Below are 16,715 nucleotides of genomic sequence, written 5' to 3' on the forward strand. Positions count from 1 at the left end.
AGGGGCACAAAGAAGCCAGGAGTTGGCAAGTGGATGTGGATCTTCTTCCACAAGCTCCAAACTCTGCAAAGAGTGAGAACCTTAAAACAGTTTATGCTAGTTAGTTTTTTGTTTACTTATATAAAATTATAATACAAAGATGTAAACAAAAATAGCATTTTAAGCCAAAAAAAAAGAAAAAGATCCTATAACTTCATGTTTGTAATCAGGATGATCAGATAATATAAGCAGAAGCTACTAGATGAGGGAATAATTTTAAATGCTACTTCATAAGAAAATATCTTTTCACTGTCATTGAGTCTTCCGTAACTGTGGCCTTCTGTGTCATTTTATATTTAAATGCTCTTCTTGTACATCATTGTGCACTATTGTCTTGTAAGATTTAGAACTGTAACTTATCATTAAGCTATCTCTGTGGTACATGCTCTTACACTGTTGATACGAGTTATAAGGTTTAGTCCTTTTAGTCCAACTAAAGGTGGTTTGAATTTTCCTGCTGTGTGACTCATCCAAATGACAAATTTACAAAGCACACTCTTGAGTTACATTGAGTCACAGTGTAGAAAACCATTTTTTAAACATGCAGTTAGATGTATGGATTTTAACATGTATGGCACTGTAACCCATATAAGTACTAACCTTGCAGACAGGCAGCATATTGTCAGGGAAAACATAGCTGTGTTGCTGCTTCCAAGCCTCCCACTGTAGTGGCCTGACAGTGTCTGGTTACAGAGTATAGTTGGATGCATTTAGGCCTCAGATGTGATGATCTGGGAGCTGTGCAGGAACTCTTACATTACAAAGGTAATTATTCTATGGGGAAATTGACAGACAAACTTGATTATAATTTTTGCTTCTAGTGGAATAACATGTTAGGTCTAATATTCTGGTTATGCTGTAAGTACTAATTCTTCCGGTGTTAGGATCATAGTTAATCATAAAATTAGGTCTGTAGACATTGTTTATAGACAATTAGTGGCACTTTAGATCTGCTTTTAGTGAAGAAATATTTTTAGAAGTTACTGTTTTAATGTTAATTTGTTTTAAGTTGAATATAAAAAGTCTGTATGATTAATACTGGTTAAAAATAACATTTTTCACCAGAATAATTTAAAAATATCATTTTTATAAATATACCATGATCATAAGTCTGGCTATGAAACTGAGTGCTATGTTTAAACACATGACAGTCTACCCAGCTCAACAATTTAGGTTTGTGTTTTGTTGTTGTTGTTGTTGTTGTTGTTGTTTTGGTAACTAAAATGTAGGGTTTTTTGGTTTTGTTTTTAATAGAATTCTCCCAGTCCTTGGTTACATCAACCCACTCCTGTGACCTCAGCGGATGGTATTGGGTTACTTAGTCACATTCCTGTCAGACCTTCTAGTGCAGAGCCTCACCGACCTCACAAGATGACAGTGCATTCCAGTCCCCCACTGACAAAGACATTAGCAGATCACCACAAAGAGTAAGTTCTCCAGTGCGTAACACTTAACACCTTTGTCTTTCATGATTTTCTTAATTCACTTTTTGAATAGTTATTGAAAATTGGTGTCAAAACTAGACTTTGAAGAGAATCTTTTCTTTAACTTGTGATTTGCCATATTGCATCAGTCTGCAATTGAACTCATTGCAATCCTCCTGCCTCAGCCTTCCAAGTAGTGTAATTATATGTATAAGTCACTACATGTGGCTCTGTTCTTTTCATACTGGTATATTTTCTGATTTTAGAGAATATCAAAACTGCTTGCTTTCATAATAGAGTAACATTTCATAAAAAATAATCTTGTATGAAAAAGTAATTATAGGAATCTTTGTTTATTTTCTTTGTAGAGAATTGGAGAGGAAAGCATTTTTGGAACCATTACGGTCTAATGCATCCACTTCAGTAAAAAGTGACCTGGATCTCAATAGGTCACAGGCAGGAAAAGATTGTCACTTGCATAGGCATTTTGTGGGTTCAAGGCCACCTCAGGAGACTGGAGAGAGACTGAACAAATACAAGGAGGAACATCGTCGGATTCTTCAAGAGAGCATTGATGTGGCTCCATTTACAACCAAAATCAAGGGGCATGAGGTTGAAAGAGAGAATTACTCCAGAGTAGTACCGTCATCTTCAAGTCCTAAAAGCCATGCTATCAAACCAGATAAAGACGTAGACCGCCCAGTGTCAGAGATTTATAAGATGAAGCACTCAGTGCCTCAGAGTTTGCCCCAAAGTAACTACTTCACTACTTTATCTAATAGTGTGGTCAATGAGCCACCAAGATCCTACCCACCCAAAGAAGTTTCCAATATTTACACTGAGAAACAAAATAATAACCTTTCTGCAACCGCCAATCCTCAAACTCTTTCTTTTATATCATCTCTTTCGAAGCCTCCACCTTTGATTAAACACCAACCAGAAAGTGAAAGTTTAGTTGGCAAGATGCCAGAGCATCTTCCCCATCACACTGCATCCCACTCGGTCACAACGTTCAGAAGTGATTGTAGGAGTCCTACCCATTTGACTGTTTCTTCTACCAACGCACTCCGCAGCATGCCTGCTCTGCATAGGGCACCAGTGTTCCATCCACCAATCCATCACAGTTTGGAAAGAAAGGAGAGCAGCTACAGTAGCCTTTCCCCTCCAACCCTGACCCCAGTGATGCCCGTAAATGCTGCTGGGAAAGTTCAAGAGTCTCAGAAGCCTCCAACTCTAATTCCTGAGCCAAAAGACTCTCAGGCAAATTTTAAGAATTCTTCTGATCAGAGTCTAACGGAAATATGGAGATCTAATAACAACCTCAGCAAGGAGAAGGCTGAGTGGCCTGTGGAAAAGAGTAGTGGGAAGTCCCAGGCTGCTGTAGCATCTGTCATTGTTCGTCCACCTTCTAGTACAAAAGTTGATAGTGTGCCATCTGTACCATTAGCTTCCAAAGATCGAGTTTGTGAAAGATCTTCGTCTGGGACAAATAAAACAGATTACCTCAAACCAGAAGGTGGAGAGACTGGAAGAATTATTCTACCAAATGTGAATTTAGAAAGTGCTCATGTGAAATCTGAAAAAACCTTTGAGGCTATCTCCCAGGGCACTGTTCCTGCTTCAGTCATGTCTGCTGTAAATATTGTCTCTACTACCAGGACAGATGTGTTCACATCTGCTGCCACTACTACCAGTGTCTCCAGCTTGGGTGTTTCAGAAGCAGTTTATTCTTTATCAAATACCATTTCAGCCTCTACGCCCTTAGAATGTACTTCTTCAAAAAGTGTTAGTCAGTCAGTGGCTCAAGCAAAAGATTGCAAAGTCAGCACCACAGTTCCAGTCACTCTGGCCTGTAGTAAGGCAGGAAGTGGTGTTCAGCCTGGCTCTGGCTTCTCAGGCACAGCTGATTTTATTCATTTAAAAAAGCACAAGGCAGCATTGGCTGCAGCTCAGTATAAAAATAGTAATGTCAGTGAGGCTGAACTTAATACTGTGAGAAATCAGACAGTGGCAGCCTCTATTCCCTTGGATAGCACCATGACCTGTTCTGCAAGTAACAAAGCAATCTCTGTAGGAAATGGGCCAGCAGCCCAGCCCAGTCAGCCCAACTACCACACGAAACTGAAGAAGGCCTGGCTCACCAGACATTCAGAAGAAGATAAAAATACTAACAAAATGGAAAATTCAGGGAGTTCTGTATCAGAAATTATTAAGCCATGTTCTGTCAACTTAATAGCCTCTACATCTAATGATATACACAATAGTGTAGATGGCAGAGTCACTGTAGATAAGTATGGAAGAGATGAAAAAGTCAGCAGGAGAAAAGCCAAAAGAACTTATGAGTCTGGCTCTGAGAGTGGAGACTCAGATGAGAGCGAAAGCAAGTCGGAGCAGAGGACTAAACGGCAGCCGAAGCCGACCTACAAGAAGAAGCAGAACGACCTGCAGAGGAGGAAAGGCGAGGTCGAAGAGGACTCAAAGCCCAATGGAGTTCTCAGCAGGAGCGCCAAAGACAAGAGTAAATTGAAGTTGCAGAGCAGTAGCAGTGGTGAGTACATACATTTGGTTATGGCAGATAAAATGGACCTCGGGTCCTGTCCTGGAAACTTCATTTCTGCCTTTCCTATGTCTCCCCACAAGAGGAAAAGATTAGATCCCAATCTTGAGAGATGTTTTCACCAGACATTTGTTGTAGGACATGCAATCCAATGTGTAATTTAGGAAGTGATCTTTTCCTAGAAATGTCAGAATATACTTTGGATTATTACACCAGAAAAAGCCATACTCCTGATACTAAGTATTTAGCTGTGACATGATCTCGTTAGGAAAGTAGGTGCAGTACTGAGGAGCAGCGTGCCGTGGGCCATCATCCTTACCACTTAACAAAGCTGTGAGTTTATGGAGATTGCCATTAGTAACCACCGGTAGAAGACAAAAGATAGGAACTTATAATTTTTTTGTGTTTATTCCAGCAAGCACTTCCATGCTAAATAAACACCTCAAAACTCAAAAATGCACCCATCAAGTTTGTGACTACAGTTGGACAAAGTAAGGGGTGCTTACCAGTAGTAGACATTATACAGTGTTTCTGTATGTCTTGTAAAGGAGTTGTTCTGTTTGTTGGTTTTTTTTATATGTTTGTTGCATAACACAGGAAGCACTTAATGGTTTTCCTGCATCTGTGTAAATGCCTACAGATGTAAAACATATCCCTCAGTGTGGATGCTGGAGCAGGACTTCCAGAAGTGCTTGGTTGCTTGAAGCCTCTTCTTAGTGCCTTTTCCCATGTGCTTGTGTGGGACCAAAGGCAGCATGAAGTAGAGAAAACCAGGAGAATGGAGTTATAGAAAAGGACAGCTCAGTCTGAGATGGACAGACTGTGGGGCAAGTACAGTCAAAAGGCAAAGGGACTGCCAGCAACTGGACTGTAAACAATGTTGCTTTTTCTTTGTCATTATTGCCCCAATCAAATTCACAGGAAGCTTAGTGGTCAGAAATTGTTTTAATCCATATATTTCTTTTGATGTTGGATATTCAAATTCATAAAATTATTTTAAGTAGCATATTATACATATTTTTTTTTCTCTTCATATCAATACTGGATATGCATGTTTCCAGGTTGAGACTTTGAGATGGTAGCTGGAATGAGTGGTCACCACTCCAAGCTCCATTGCTTAGTAAGTCTCCTTACTTGGTAACATATAGTTAGTTTCAGTCCAGGACTTTAAACATGATTTGTTTGAAAACTGTATTATGTAAGGGTAGAGTTGTTTGCTTCTGGCTCATCCAGAAAAATAACTTAGCATAGGATGCTTTCACAAGTTTAAGAATTTATATATATATATATATATATATATACACACACACACACACACACATACATATGGGTTTTAGTGTGTGTGAGTGAGTGTGTAGGTTTTTTGAGGCACAGTTTCTCTGTGTAGCCCTGGCTGTCCTGGAACTCACTCTGTAGACCAGGGTGGCCTTGAACTCAGAAATCCACCTGTCTCTGCCTCCCAAGTGCTGGGATTAAAGGCGTGCGCCACCACCGCCCGGGGAGGTTGGTTGGTTGGTTTGTTTGTTTGTTTGTTTGTTTTTCCCCTGGCAGAGTCTTAAGCGGCTGCGTCTGGTTTAAGAATTTTAATTTTGATTGTCTGTTTCTTAGATGAAATTTGACTATTTTTTCCCCTTTTGTTTAATGGAGTTGTCATTTTTCATGGTCAGCTTAAAGAATGGTTTGGATTTGCATTGTTAGATTTCATATGATTGTATATAGTATCATATAACTTACAAGTAACATTATAATTAAAATAAATAATAATTAAAATAAGTTTATAATTACTATATCTTATACATACACATAGAATGTTTTTAGTACATTTTGTAGGAAGCTACAATAGACTTCGCTTTTTTTAGTCATTTGACATATCTTCTACCTTTTGTTTTAATTAGAGATTGGCTGCCTTTTCTAAATTTTTACATAACTTTACTTATGAGCTGAAATTGTTAAAAAAAAAAAAAAAAGTAGAGTGTTTTCAATATACTTGTTGATGTATACACTAGTGACTCCCCTACAATGCAATTAATTTCTGTATCCCTAAGTGCATTCATGGTGTTGTCCTATGAGAAGTCAAGGGTTAGCATGTATTTATGTGGCTTGAGTCTCTTCCTCCTGAGTTCTCGTCACTAGGGCAGCTGGTTTTGAATTTGTTAACCAAAACCTAGGTCATAAGGGTTTTAACTGTATAAAAGAAGCAATGCTAAGATAATTTATGTTAGCAGGATTTTATTCTCAGAGCTATACATCTTAGATAAATTATCAATAAGGTAGGCATTTCTAATTAAAGGATGATGCCTTACTTAAAGCAGATAGTATCAAAAGCCTTTCAATAAATTACCTTTGAAATTCATTGCCTTCTCTTAAAAAACCCAAACCAAACAAACAAGCCTATCAGAAGTGCCTATCTTGTTATCACATAATTAAGAATTTCTTTCACATATCTCTTTTTGAAAAATTCATAACACTGTTTAAATTATTATAATCAATGTTATATGGAGTTTCACATTGCAAACTTTTCCCATCATAGCCGGGCAGTGGTGGCACACGCCTGTAATCCCAGCACTTGGGAGGCAGAGGCAGGCAGATTTCTGAGTTCGAGGCCAGCCTGGTCTACAGAGTGAGTTCCAGGACAGCCAAGGCTAGAAAGAGAAACCCTGTCTCGAAAAACAAACAAACAAACAAAAAAACTTTTCCCATCATATAGAATTAAAAGTATATTGGTTAAAGTTAATTCCTAGTTTAAAAAAAAATAGAAACGGATTGCATTTAGTTTTCTCTAATGTAATCAATTTAGATGTAAGTAATTGAAGAAAGTGTGCCAAATAATGTCTTTATCAGTTGTGTGATGTGTCTTGTTCATTCTATCACCCTCTAATAAAGTCCATAGGAGAGATCTCTTGTATGTAGTGGAAAAGACATGCTTTTTTATTATTATTTTACATGTGGAAGTGTGTACTATGTGTATACATGGTGTCTGTGGAGGCCAGAAAATATCATTGGATCCCCTGGGGCTGGAATTAAAGTTGTAGGCACTGGGGATTGAACTCTGCTCTTCTGGAAGAGTAGCCAATGGTCTTGATTGGAAAACCATCTCTGCAGCCCTAGAAACATCTTTATACCTGTCTTTATGCCACGACTGTTGTGTGCTCTGTGCTTGAGCATATGTGCTTCCTGAGTTGCCTCTAGCCCAAGATAAAGGAGGGAAATAATTGTAAAGAATAAAGAAGTAAGCAGCAGTCTTAAGAATTTTATATTTTAGTCCAGCTTTGAATATTACTACCTATTGGAAGAGGGTCGTGTGGTGTGTGTGTGTGTGTGTGTGTGTGTGTGTGTGTGTGTGTGTGTGTATCAATATGTACGTATTAGTGGGAAGTCTAGATAGGCATTCTGCTCTCAGTTTTGGTAAGAAATATTTGGTTTCGGAACCTGTGTGTCTTTGATACAATTGGAAAGGATTTGGAAAGTAGGAGAGGAAATATTTGTTTGAGTTACAAATAGGGGGCTATAAATCAAATCTCTGTGGTGGATGGTAAAGACAGGGTAATCAAATACAGCTGGTGGCTACAAAGTTTGTTCTCCAGTGAATCCCTTTTAGATATTTATAGGTGGAAATACAGGCGTATGTATGCTTTGTTGACTCTCGTGGCCTTCAGGTTGCTCCTGGTACACAGCTGACTGGTTACTTTAGCTAATGTTGTTTCCCTTGTTAGTTCATGCCAAGGAACAGTGAGGAAACAGTGGGGCTGAGTTTGGTAAATGAATTTACCTTTTTGCCTGCAAATCTTAGAGCATAGTCCATTAGAGAGATTGTTTTTCCTTACATACTGGAGAAGGTATCTCACTGTGTTTGCAGAGATTAAAGATTGTCTCACAACACTTGGGCTTTACAGACATTCCCAACGGGAAGCAGTTGATTGCTTTGAATTTGCTTTTCAATCATTTCCTTCAACAAAACACCCCAATTAATATTGTTGGCCTTTTCTCTCTTTCTTCAGAGCCCTTTTAATTTTGTAAAAGATAATATTCCCATCAATATGTTGATGTTGTATACTATGTTCTTGTCATAAGAGAAAGATGATGATTGTTTTTGGTGGTGGTAGTGGTTTTTGAGACAGTTTGACTAGATATCCCAGGCCAGCCTTGAACATGTGCTCATTCTTGTATTTCAGTTACCCACGTGCTGGGATTAAAGGCATATGTCTCCATACCTAGCAAAAAGTTTAGTTTCAGCTAAATGTGTACATAATGTGAATAATTCTTATGTTTCGCATTATGTGCTTACAAAGATGCAATTTAGAGATTTCATTTCACCAAAGGATTTACTGCTCTCCTTTTCTGTCTCATTAGAATGGATGAGCAGGTAAACAAAGGAGGTTGGGGACTTAGCAGTTGTTTAGCATTTACCTGGAATTTAGTCTCATCCACCAGAATTTCATCCCAAAGACTAATCTTTTCTGTAACCACAATCCTATTAATGAGTTCCTTCTAACTTACAGCTGGCATTCCTCGGTCAGTGCTGAAAGACTGGCGGAAAGTCAAGAAGCTGAAGCAAACCGGAGAGTCGTTTTTGCAGGATGACTCTTGCTGTGAGATAGGCCCCAACTTACAAAAGTGCCGAGAATGTAGACTGATCCGTAGTAAAAAGGGAGAAGAATCAACTCACTCACCAGTGTTTTGTAGATTTTACTACTTTAGGAGGTAAGTCGAAATACAAGAAGTAGCAGGATCTGATTATTTAATATTGGAGCTTTTACTTCTGAGAAGCCCCTGCCTAATGCAGGAGTGTGTCTTTATTCTGATATAGTCTAAATAATACTAATTCATGCTGTGCTGTGACAGTGGCTTTCATGCAGCCTTTTCAGTTTATGACTCAATTCCTCATGTTCCCAAATCTTTGTTTGAAAAGATTCGTTCTTCCTCACTCAGAAAGTGTTAGCATTTTTTCCTAAAAATTGTAAGAAAATACCCACTTTAATTTTAAAATTTCTTTAAAATGCATGTTTGCCAAAACAGTTTAACATTTACTTAATTAAAAAGTGTTCTCTATGAATCCAGATAAACGGCCTTGCCTATAAAACATAGGAATGGTCATACTTAAACATTGTAGCTAGTATATCACATCATGGTTCACAAATTTATAGTAAAATACAAAAATCATCTAGATATTAATCTATTTAACATAAATATTGTTAAGTACCTTACAGGTAAAATCTTTATAAAAAGGCTAGGTAGCACTACCAGTGAAACTAGTTCTAAGTCTCATATTCTAGACCCCTTTATTGTTCTTTTGGTTTGGTTTGGTTTGGTTTGGTTTGGTTTTTGGTTTTTGGTTTTTCAAGACAGGGTTTCTCTGTGTAGTCCTGGCTGTCCTGGAACTAACTCTGTAGACCAGGCTGGCCTCGCACTCAGAAATCCGCCTGCCTCTGCCTCCCAAGTGCTGGGATTAAAGGCGTGCACCACCAACCACTGCCTGGCCCCATTATTGTTCTTGAGTTCCATCTGTGCTCTTTAGTGCCTCTGTGGAGTTTATGACCTTTCATAGGATGCAGCTGAGCTTTCATTTGAAAGTGAGTACTTAATGAAGGTTCAAGAGACAGGAACATAGTGCACACTCCCTTGCTGTAGTTCAACGTATGTGTCAACAGAGACAGATCTGAGTTTGAGCCTGGGCTATGTAGAGAGACCCTATCTTGGGGGGGGGGGGGGGAGCAGAAAAAGAAAAAAGGAAAGAAAGCAAACAACCCAAAAGCCATACATTGTTTTCTGCTTCAGAGTCTGTAGCTAAGGGAGGCCACCTTGGGAAGGAGTTGAGCGTTATAGAAGTACATGTGTGAAAGAAATTCCAAAGGAATCGAGGCAGTAATAGTTGGGCAGGATGAGAAAACCTCAGGTTTGAGGAAAAGAAATGTTCTCATGAAGACAGCCATACTAGGTGAAGGTAATTGAAATTGTTGCTTCTCAGAGGGTTGGCTATATTAGCTTTCAGTGAGAAGCAGAACTGGGGGAATTAGAAGTTCAAGGTTATTGTCATGGCATGGGATTGCCATGTAGTAAGTTTGAAGCTAGCCTAGGCTATCAGACCCTGTCTCAAAAACTAAACACCTATTAACATAAAGAGATGGCTACAATTATGAAAGTAGACATTTTGAGATAATTAAAGACATTTTTAACTTAATCAACTTTAGATTAAGGAAGGCCAGTCATAAAATAACATTAAGCCTGGTGTTACGTGCTTCTAATTCCAGAACTCAGGATAATTACATAGAATTGTTTCTAGTTCAAAGCTAGCCTGGGATACAGTGTGTAGCATTTGGTGGGTGGGGTAAAGGGAAGCAAAAAAATCACAACATTGCTTTGTTAACATTGGCCAGATGTACTGACTCTGTCTCCCTCATCTTATACATGCAGAGCGGTCCCAGTAGTTAACCGTTGAGTGTAGTTACTTAAAGAAGGTAATTGGTGTTGCCCTGTCAAAGGTTGGAAGTAGAGGCTTGTGCATGCTGGCTAGTTGCTGTACCTGTGAGCTTTAGATCCCCGACCCTTGGTTCTTGAAATAACCTAAAACCATTCACTGTCACAAGATAATGCCTGAGACATTGAAATTGATTAATAACTTGAGTATGTGTGAGAAACTGTCCTCTTTTATGGTTTATAATTATAACATGTTTATAATGTGGGAGCATAAAAATTAGTTCTCTTAGTTTCTAATGTTTTATGTTTTACTGTTTCAGATTGTCCTTTAGTAAGAATGGAGTAGTCAGAATAGATGGTTTCTCTTCTCCTGATCAATATGATGATGAAGCCATGAGCTTATGGACCCATGAAAACTACGAAGATGATGAAATAGATGTTGAAACCTCTAAGTATATCTTGGATATAATAGGTGATAAGTTCTGTCAGTTAGTAACATCTGAAAGAACAGCTTTGTCCTGGGTGAAAAAGGATGGTAAGGAAGTTAACATGCACTTTACAGTTTCATTCAAAGACTTCTCTGTATATTGTTTAATGTGTAAGTTCCTCATCTTACCTCATTTTATTGACATTTTAGCTGTGATAATGCCACCTCTTATGGAATTGAGGTTCAGATGTTCCATTTTGAAACTGAATGAACCATTCATGAAATTGTAATGTTTTCATATAATGAAATTTTTTGCATGAAAGTTATACAGTGTATGTGTGTATATGTACATATATATACACATACACCCATATATACATAATCACCAGTTCTTTTATATTTGAATCTTCTACATTTTGTCTAACTGACTTATTGCAGCAGGCCTCTAAAGCAGAAAAGTCAACTACTTTATGTATTTGTTCACAAAGTAACTTCATTGATTCTGTTTATATAAATGTACAGCTCTTCGCATTAGGAAGTACTGATGTGGCAGATGCTCTCAGTGTTAGCTTCTTTCTTTACCTTTTCTTCCCTAAGATTAGTGCTGGTTGTCAGTGTATCCATGGTAATAATTAGAAATATTTCTGCACCATAGCTGAAGAGAGATGGCTATGACAGTTTGCTAGCTCGTGGGGAGGCCATAGACCCCACTAACTGCTGTACTACACATGATAGAAACCCTACTTTGTACTATACACAATAGAAAGCCTACTTTGGGTACAAGCCAGCCATCTTAGTGTTTACTTACAGTTTACTTAGTGTTCTAAAGAGATAATGCTCATTATCAAGAAATCTGCTTTGGGAGTGTAATCACCACAACCAAGGAGTAGAGGCAGGAAGACAGTTAGCTTGTGGCCTGCCTGATAATGTGACAGCTGCATATTGAAAAGCTATGTCATAGATAAATAAGAATCTGCTCCTGTTTTACATTAAGACAGTATGGTCATTCTTCATTGATTATCACTTATTTCTGCTATATTTCAGCCAAAAGTGCACAGAACATGCCTGCCTTTAAAGTTCTGCTTTCTTCCCTTTTCAGCCAAAATTGCCTGGAAAAGAGCGGTACGAGGTGTCCGGGAGATGTGTGACGCATGCGAGGCCACACTGTTCAATGTCCACTGGGTCTGCCGCAAGTGTGGATTTGTGGCTTGCTTGGACTGTTACAAGGCCAAGGAGAGGAAGAGTTCTAGAGGTGGGCACGTAGTCTAATGAGATTAAGTGGAGACAGCCTGTACTGCTTATGCCCTTTCCTACTTGTCAGATATTATAGGATCTGTAAGCAGCAGCCGTCAGCTCACGTTATACACGTCTACATTTGGAGTGAAGCTCCATCTTCGTGCCCACCCACCGAAGGCCAACCGGAAGTGAATCCACTCTGAGGCAGAATTTCTTCAGTCACCAAATTCAAATTTAGTTGAGGCTTCGTGCTTTCAGACTCCAGTTCCTGTATCTTCTTTGTAGAATCTCTTAATTCAACAGTCATTCATGTTAAGTCATATTGAATGCTTCTACATGTCAGTCTATTGCTACCATTTATCACATAAATCTTTTGGGTTTATTTTGGTTTTTTTTGGGGGGGGGGGTTGGTTTTTTGTTTTCCCACTAATTTATTTATTCACTTTACATCCTGATCACTGACTCCTTCCCCCCCACCCCCCCTTCACTCCCCTCTCCCCAAGCCTGTCCTCCATTTGCCCTTTCCCCTTCAGTTGTGAGAGGGTGGTGTATCACCCCATCCTGGCTCATCAGGTCTTTACAGGAATAGGCCCATCCTCTCCCACGGAGGCTGACAAGGCCTTGCAGTTTCTTTCAGACAAGACAAATTTTGTGTCAGATTGTGTGAGTGCGTTGGTATCCTGGAGTTCCTGCCTGGCTACAGGTTCTATGTTCCTACTGCCAGGAGTTTCAGCTAAAGTTTTCCCCATCCCAGATCTCTGGCAAGTCCTAGGGATGCCCATCCCCACCAGCCTCTGATTTCCATTCATTCTCCCGGCCATCTCTCCTGTTTTTCCCCACGCCTGATCCTGACCCCTGTCTCCCATTCCCCTCCTCACCCCCTCTCCCACCCCCCTCCCTCCCTCCATCTGCCTCCTGTGACTATTTTCTTCCCTCTTCTAAGTAGGAGTCAAGCATCCTTGCTTGGCCTTGCCTTCCTGTTTAGCTTCTTGGGGTTTTTAGAGTGTAGCCCGTACTTTATGGCTAATGTCCACTTATCAGTGAGTACACACCATGCATGTCCTTTGGGGTCTGTCGTACCTTATTCAGGATGATCTTTTCTCAGTCTGATCTTTTCTCAGTCTGACCATTTGCTTGGGAAATTCATGATGTCCTTGTTTTTAATAGCTGAATAGTATTCTATTGTGTAGATGTACCACATTTTATGTATCCGCTCTTTGGTTTCTTGACTATTTGAGATTCCTCTGCTAAAAATTCTCTGTTTAGCTCTGTACACATGTTGTAAATTGGGTTATTTGGTTTGTTGGTGTCTAACTTACTGAGTTCTTTATATATTTTGCATATTAGCCCTCTGTCAGATGTAGGATTAGTGAAGATCCTTTCCCAATCTGTAGGCTTCTGTTTTGTCCTATTGTCTGTGTCCTTTACCTTACAGAAGCTTTTCAGTTTCATGAGGTCCCATTTAGCAATCGATCTTAGAACTTGAGCCATTGGTGTTCTCTTCAGGAAGTTGTCTCCTGTCCAACGTGATCAAGGCTATTCCCCACTTTTTATTTTGTTAGATTTAGTGTATCTGGTTTTTATGTTGAGATATTTGACCCACTTGGACTTGAGTTTTGTACAGGGTGATAAATATGGATCCATTTGTATTCTTCTACAAGCAGATAGCTTAGACCACTGTTAGTTGAAGATGCTATCTTTTTTTTCCATTGTATGGTTTTGGCTTCTTTGTCAAAAATTCAGTGTCTATAGGTATGCAGGTTTATTTCTGGGTCTTTAATTCTATTCCATTGATCAACCTGTCTATTTCTGTACCAAAACCATGTGGTTTTTATCAATATTGCTCTGTAGTATAACTTGAGATCAATGGTGGTAATTCCTCCAGACGTTCTTTTATTGTTCAAGAGTGTTTTGGGTATCCTGGGTTTTTTGTTTTTCCATATGAAGTTGAGAATTGCTCTTTCAAGGTCTGTACCCATCCCCCCAGAAATGTGTTGGAAATTTGATGGGGATTGCATTGAATCTGTAGATTGCTTTTGGTAACGTGGCCATTTTCACTATGTTAATCCTGCTGATTAATGAGCATGGGAGATCTTTCCATCTTCTGAAGTCGTCTTTGATTTCTTTCTTCAGGGACAGATCTTTCGCTTGCTTATTTGTGGCAAGGTGAAGGGTGTTGTTTCCTTAGTTTCTTTCTGTGCCAGTTATCATTTGTATAATGGAGGAATGCTGATTTCTTTGAGTTCATTTTATCAAGTTCATTGATCAACCTGTCTGTTCCTGTACCAATACCATGTGTAGTTTTTATCACTATTGCTCTGCAGTACAGCTTGAAATCAGGGATGCTGATACCTCCCAAAGTACTTTTATTGTGCAGGGTTGTTTTAGCTACCTGTGTTTTTTGTTTTCCCATATGAAGTTGAGGATTGTTCTTTCAAGGTCTGAAGGGAATGCTTCATGAATTTTCGAGTCATCCTTGTGCAGGGACTGTGTTAATCTCTGTATCGGTCCAGTTTTACTCTATGTGCTGCCAAAGCAAGCATTGTTGTCTGTCTGTCTTCTTTTTTTGCTTTTGTTTTTTTGTTTGTTGGTTGGTTTGTTTTTGGTTTTTGGTTTTTGTTTGTTTCTGTTTTTGAAGACCGAGTTTCTCTGTGTAGCCTGTCTGTCCTAGAACTCACTCTGTAAACTCAGCAATCTGCTTGTCTCTGCCTCCCAAGTGCTGGTGTGCCACTTCACCAAGCTATACCATAGACTGAAGAAAACGTTTTTATTACAGATATTGAAAACTTTTGTATAATTTTTCACATAAAATGTTATTCATCCAGAGGTTGTAGAACAAAAGCCTGTGTGTGTGTGTGTCTATATATATATATATATATATATATATATATATATATATATATAGACACACACATATGTTACATAAGGCTGTTTAGGAAGTGGCTACAGTAGTGGTATCCAGTCATGTGTAAGCTAGGCTGAAGTGCAGGGATCCTTGGCTTGCATATTAGGAGAAGAGTCATGTTTTAGCTCTCATGTCTTTTCCATTGGTAGAATTACCCCACTTTCTCAACTCTTATATGTGTTTACTACCAATAAGACCTGAGTATATAAAAGTATTTCCGAAAATCTACACCTATTTTTTTTCCTGTAATATAACGTAAACGTGTGTAAATGATGTAACATGTTAAGAAATTCATCTGGTGCCGGGCAGTGGCGGTGCACACCTTTAATCCCAGCACTTGGGAGACAGAGGCAGGCGGATTTCTGAGTTCGAGGACAGCCAGGGCTACACAGAGAAACCCTGTCTTGAAAAAACAAAAAAAAAAAAGAAAGAAAGAAATTCATCTGGCATTTAAGTAAATTATGTTTTCAATTTTATGTAACTATACAACCCTCATTTTTATAAAAATATGAACTTGAAACAAGGTCTACTGTCTTACAGATAAAGAATTGTATGCTTGGATGAAGTGTGTGAAAGGGCAGCCTCATGACCATAAGCATCTGATGCCAACTCAGATCATACCTGGCTCTGGTGAGTATTCCTGTGTCTCAGGTCCTGAGTGCTCTGGGTATGAAGAGCACTTACAGCTGTTGTACCTGGGTATAATGATCTGTGGCTGTGACTTCAGCACTTGACACGCTGGGAGTTATGTGTTTGAGGACAGCCTTGGTTGGGAACATACATAGCTTGTATTCATATGTGTCCCCAGGCCCTGCCTCCCCAAGCAAACAAACAAGTACATAATAAAATGGAAAAGTATAGTTTAACTAATGTTGAATTATCTTGTTCAAAATTATAGGACCATTTAAATTTAATAAAGATTGTAGGGGAAAAATATTTCTCCCCAGACTTAGTGAAGAAAACTGCACAGAAACTATGTAAGAGAGAAATTGGATAATGATGAAGTTTTTGGTTGTACTGATGCTCTGGACAAAGAAAGTTTTAAGTATTCTGATACCTTACTGATTAGACAGTAAGGAAGTAAATACAGTATTTGGTTGGCGGTTCTGTGATGCCTAGATCTGTGTGATAGATGGTTCTGAGTAATCACTGGGAAGAAATCCAGAGGCTCCAAGCACTGTGACTGCTTACAGGTCCATAAATGCAGCAGGGAGAGTGTGCTTGTAACCGCCGATGCTAAGCTCTACTAACTGCTGTTTTGTTTACAGTGTTGACAGACCTTCTTGATGCCATGCACATTCTTAGGGAAAAATATGGTATTAAATCCCGTTGTCACTGTACAAACAAACAGAATTTACAAGGTGGAAATTTTCCTACAATGAATGGTGTGTCTCAAGTAAGTAGAAAAGTCTCTGTTCACATACAACACAACAGTTACATGACTTAGCTTTGGGTGTTTGAAACTCAGGTAATAACCAGACATGATAGATGCTTTTAGTCAAAGCAACTAGGAAGCTGGGGCAGGATTGCTGTGAATTTAGCTTCTAGGCTGGCTAGCCTGAAATATACTGTGGGACTGTCTCAAAGTGGGGGCGGAGAGGGGAAACTACTCTTGGTTTTGTGTTTCTATATTACTTGTATAAATTTCTTATGACTGCTTTTAACCCTGAATAATTGAGGAAGCAGTGTTAAAAGTTCAAGTGTCCTTACCCT

At 39.0% G+C, this 16,715-nt stretch overlaps 1 protein-coding gene and 1 pseudogene across 9 annotated transcripts in view; one reads left to right on the forward strand and one right to left on the reverse strand.

The window, feature by feature from the left end:
• The window catches only part of Jmjd1c (jumonji domain containing 1C), a 166,355-nt gene that overhangs the window by 130,200 nt on the left and 19,440 nt on the right, over positions 1 to 16,715 (forward strand). For all 9 annotated transcript variants that reach the window (XM_034524362.2, XM_076917025.1, XM_076917019.1 and 6 more), the window contains 7 exons: positions 1,294 to 1,466; positions 1,832 to 4,011; positions 8,520 to 8,721; positions 10,755 to 10,969; positions 11,961 to 12,113; positions 15,543 to 15,632; positions 16,271 to 16,398. In XM_034524362.2, coding sequence (XP_034380253.1) covers positions 1,294 to 1,466; positions 1,832 to 4,011; positions 8,520 to 8,721; positions 10,755 to 10,969; positions 11,961 to 12,113; positions 15,543 to 15,632; positions 16,271 to 16,398 — 3,141 coding nt within the window. The remainder of the gene's footprint in view (positions 1 to 1,293; positions 1,467 to 1,831; positions 4,012 to 8,519; positions 8,722 to 10,754; positions 10,970 to 11,960; positions 12,114 to 15,542; positions 15,633 to 16,270; positions 16,399 to 16,715) is intronic.
• On the reverse strand, positions 14,537 to 14,636 carry LOC117724993 (U6 spliceosomal RNA; annotated as a pseudogene).

Source organism: Arvicanthis niloticus, chromosome 20 (genome assembly GCF_011762505.2).
Source record: "Arvicanthis niloticus isolate mArvNil1 chromosome 20, mArvNil1.pat.X, whole genome shotgun sequence".
NCBI lineage: Eukaryota > Metazoa > Chordata > Mammalia > Rodentia > Muridae > Arvicanthis > Arvicanthis niloticus.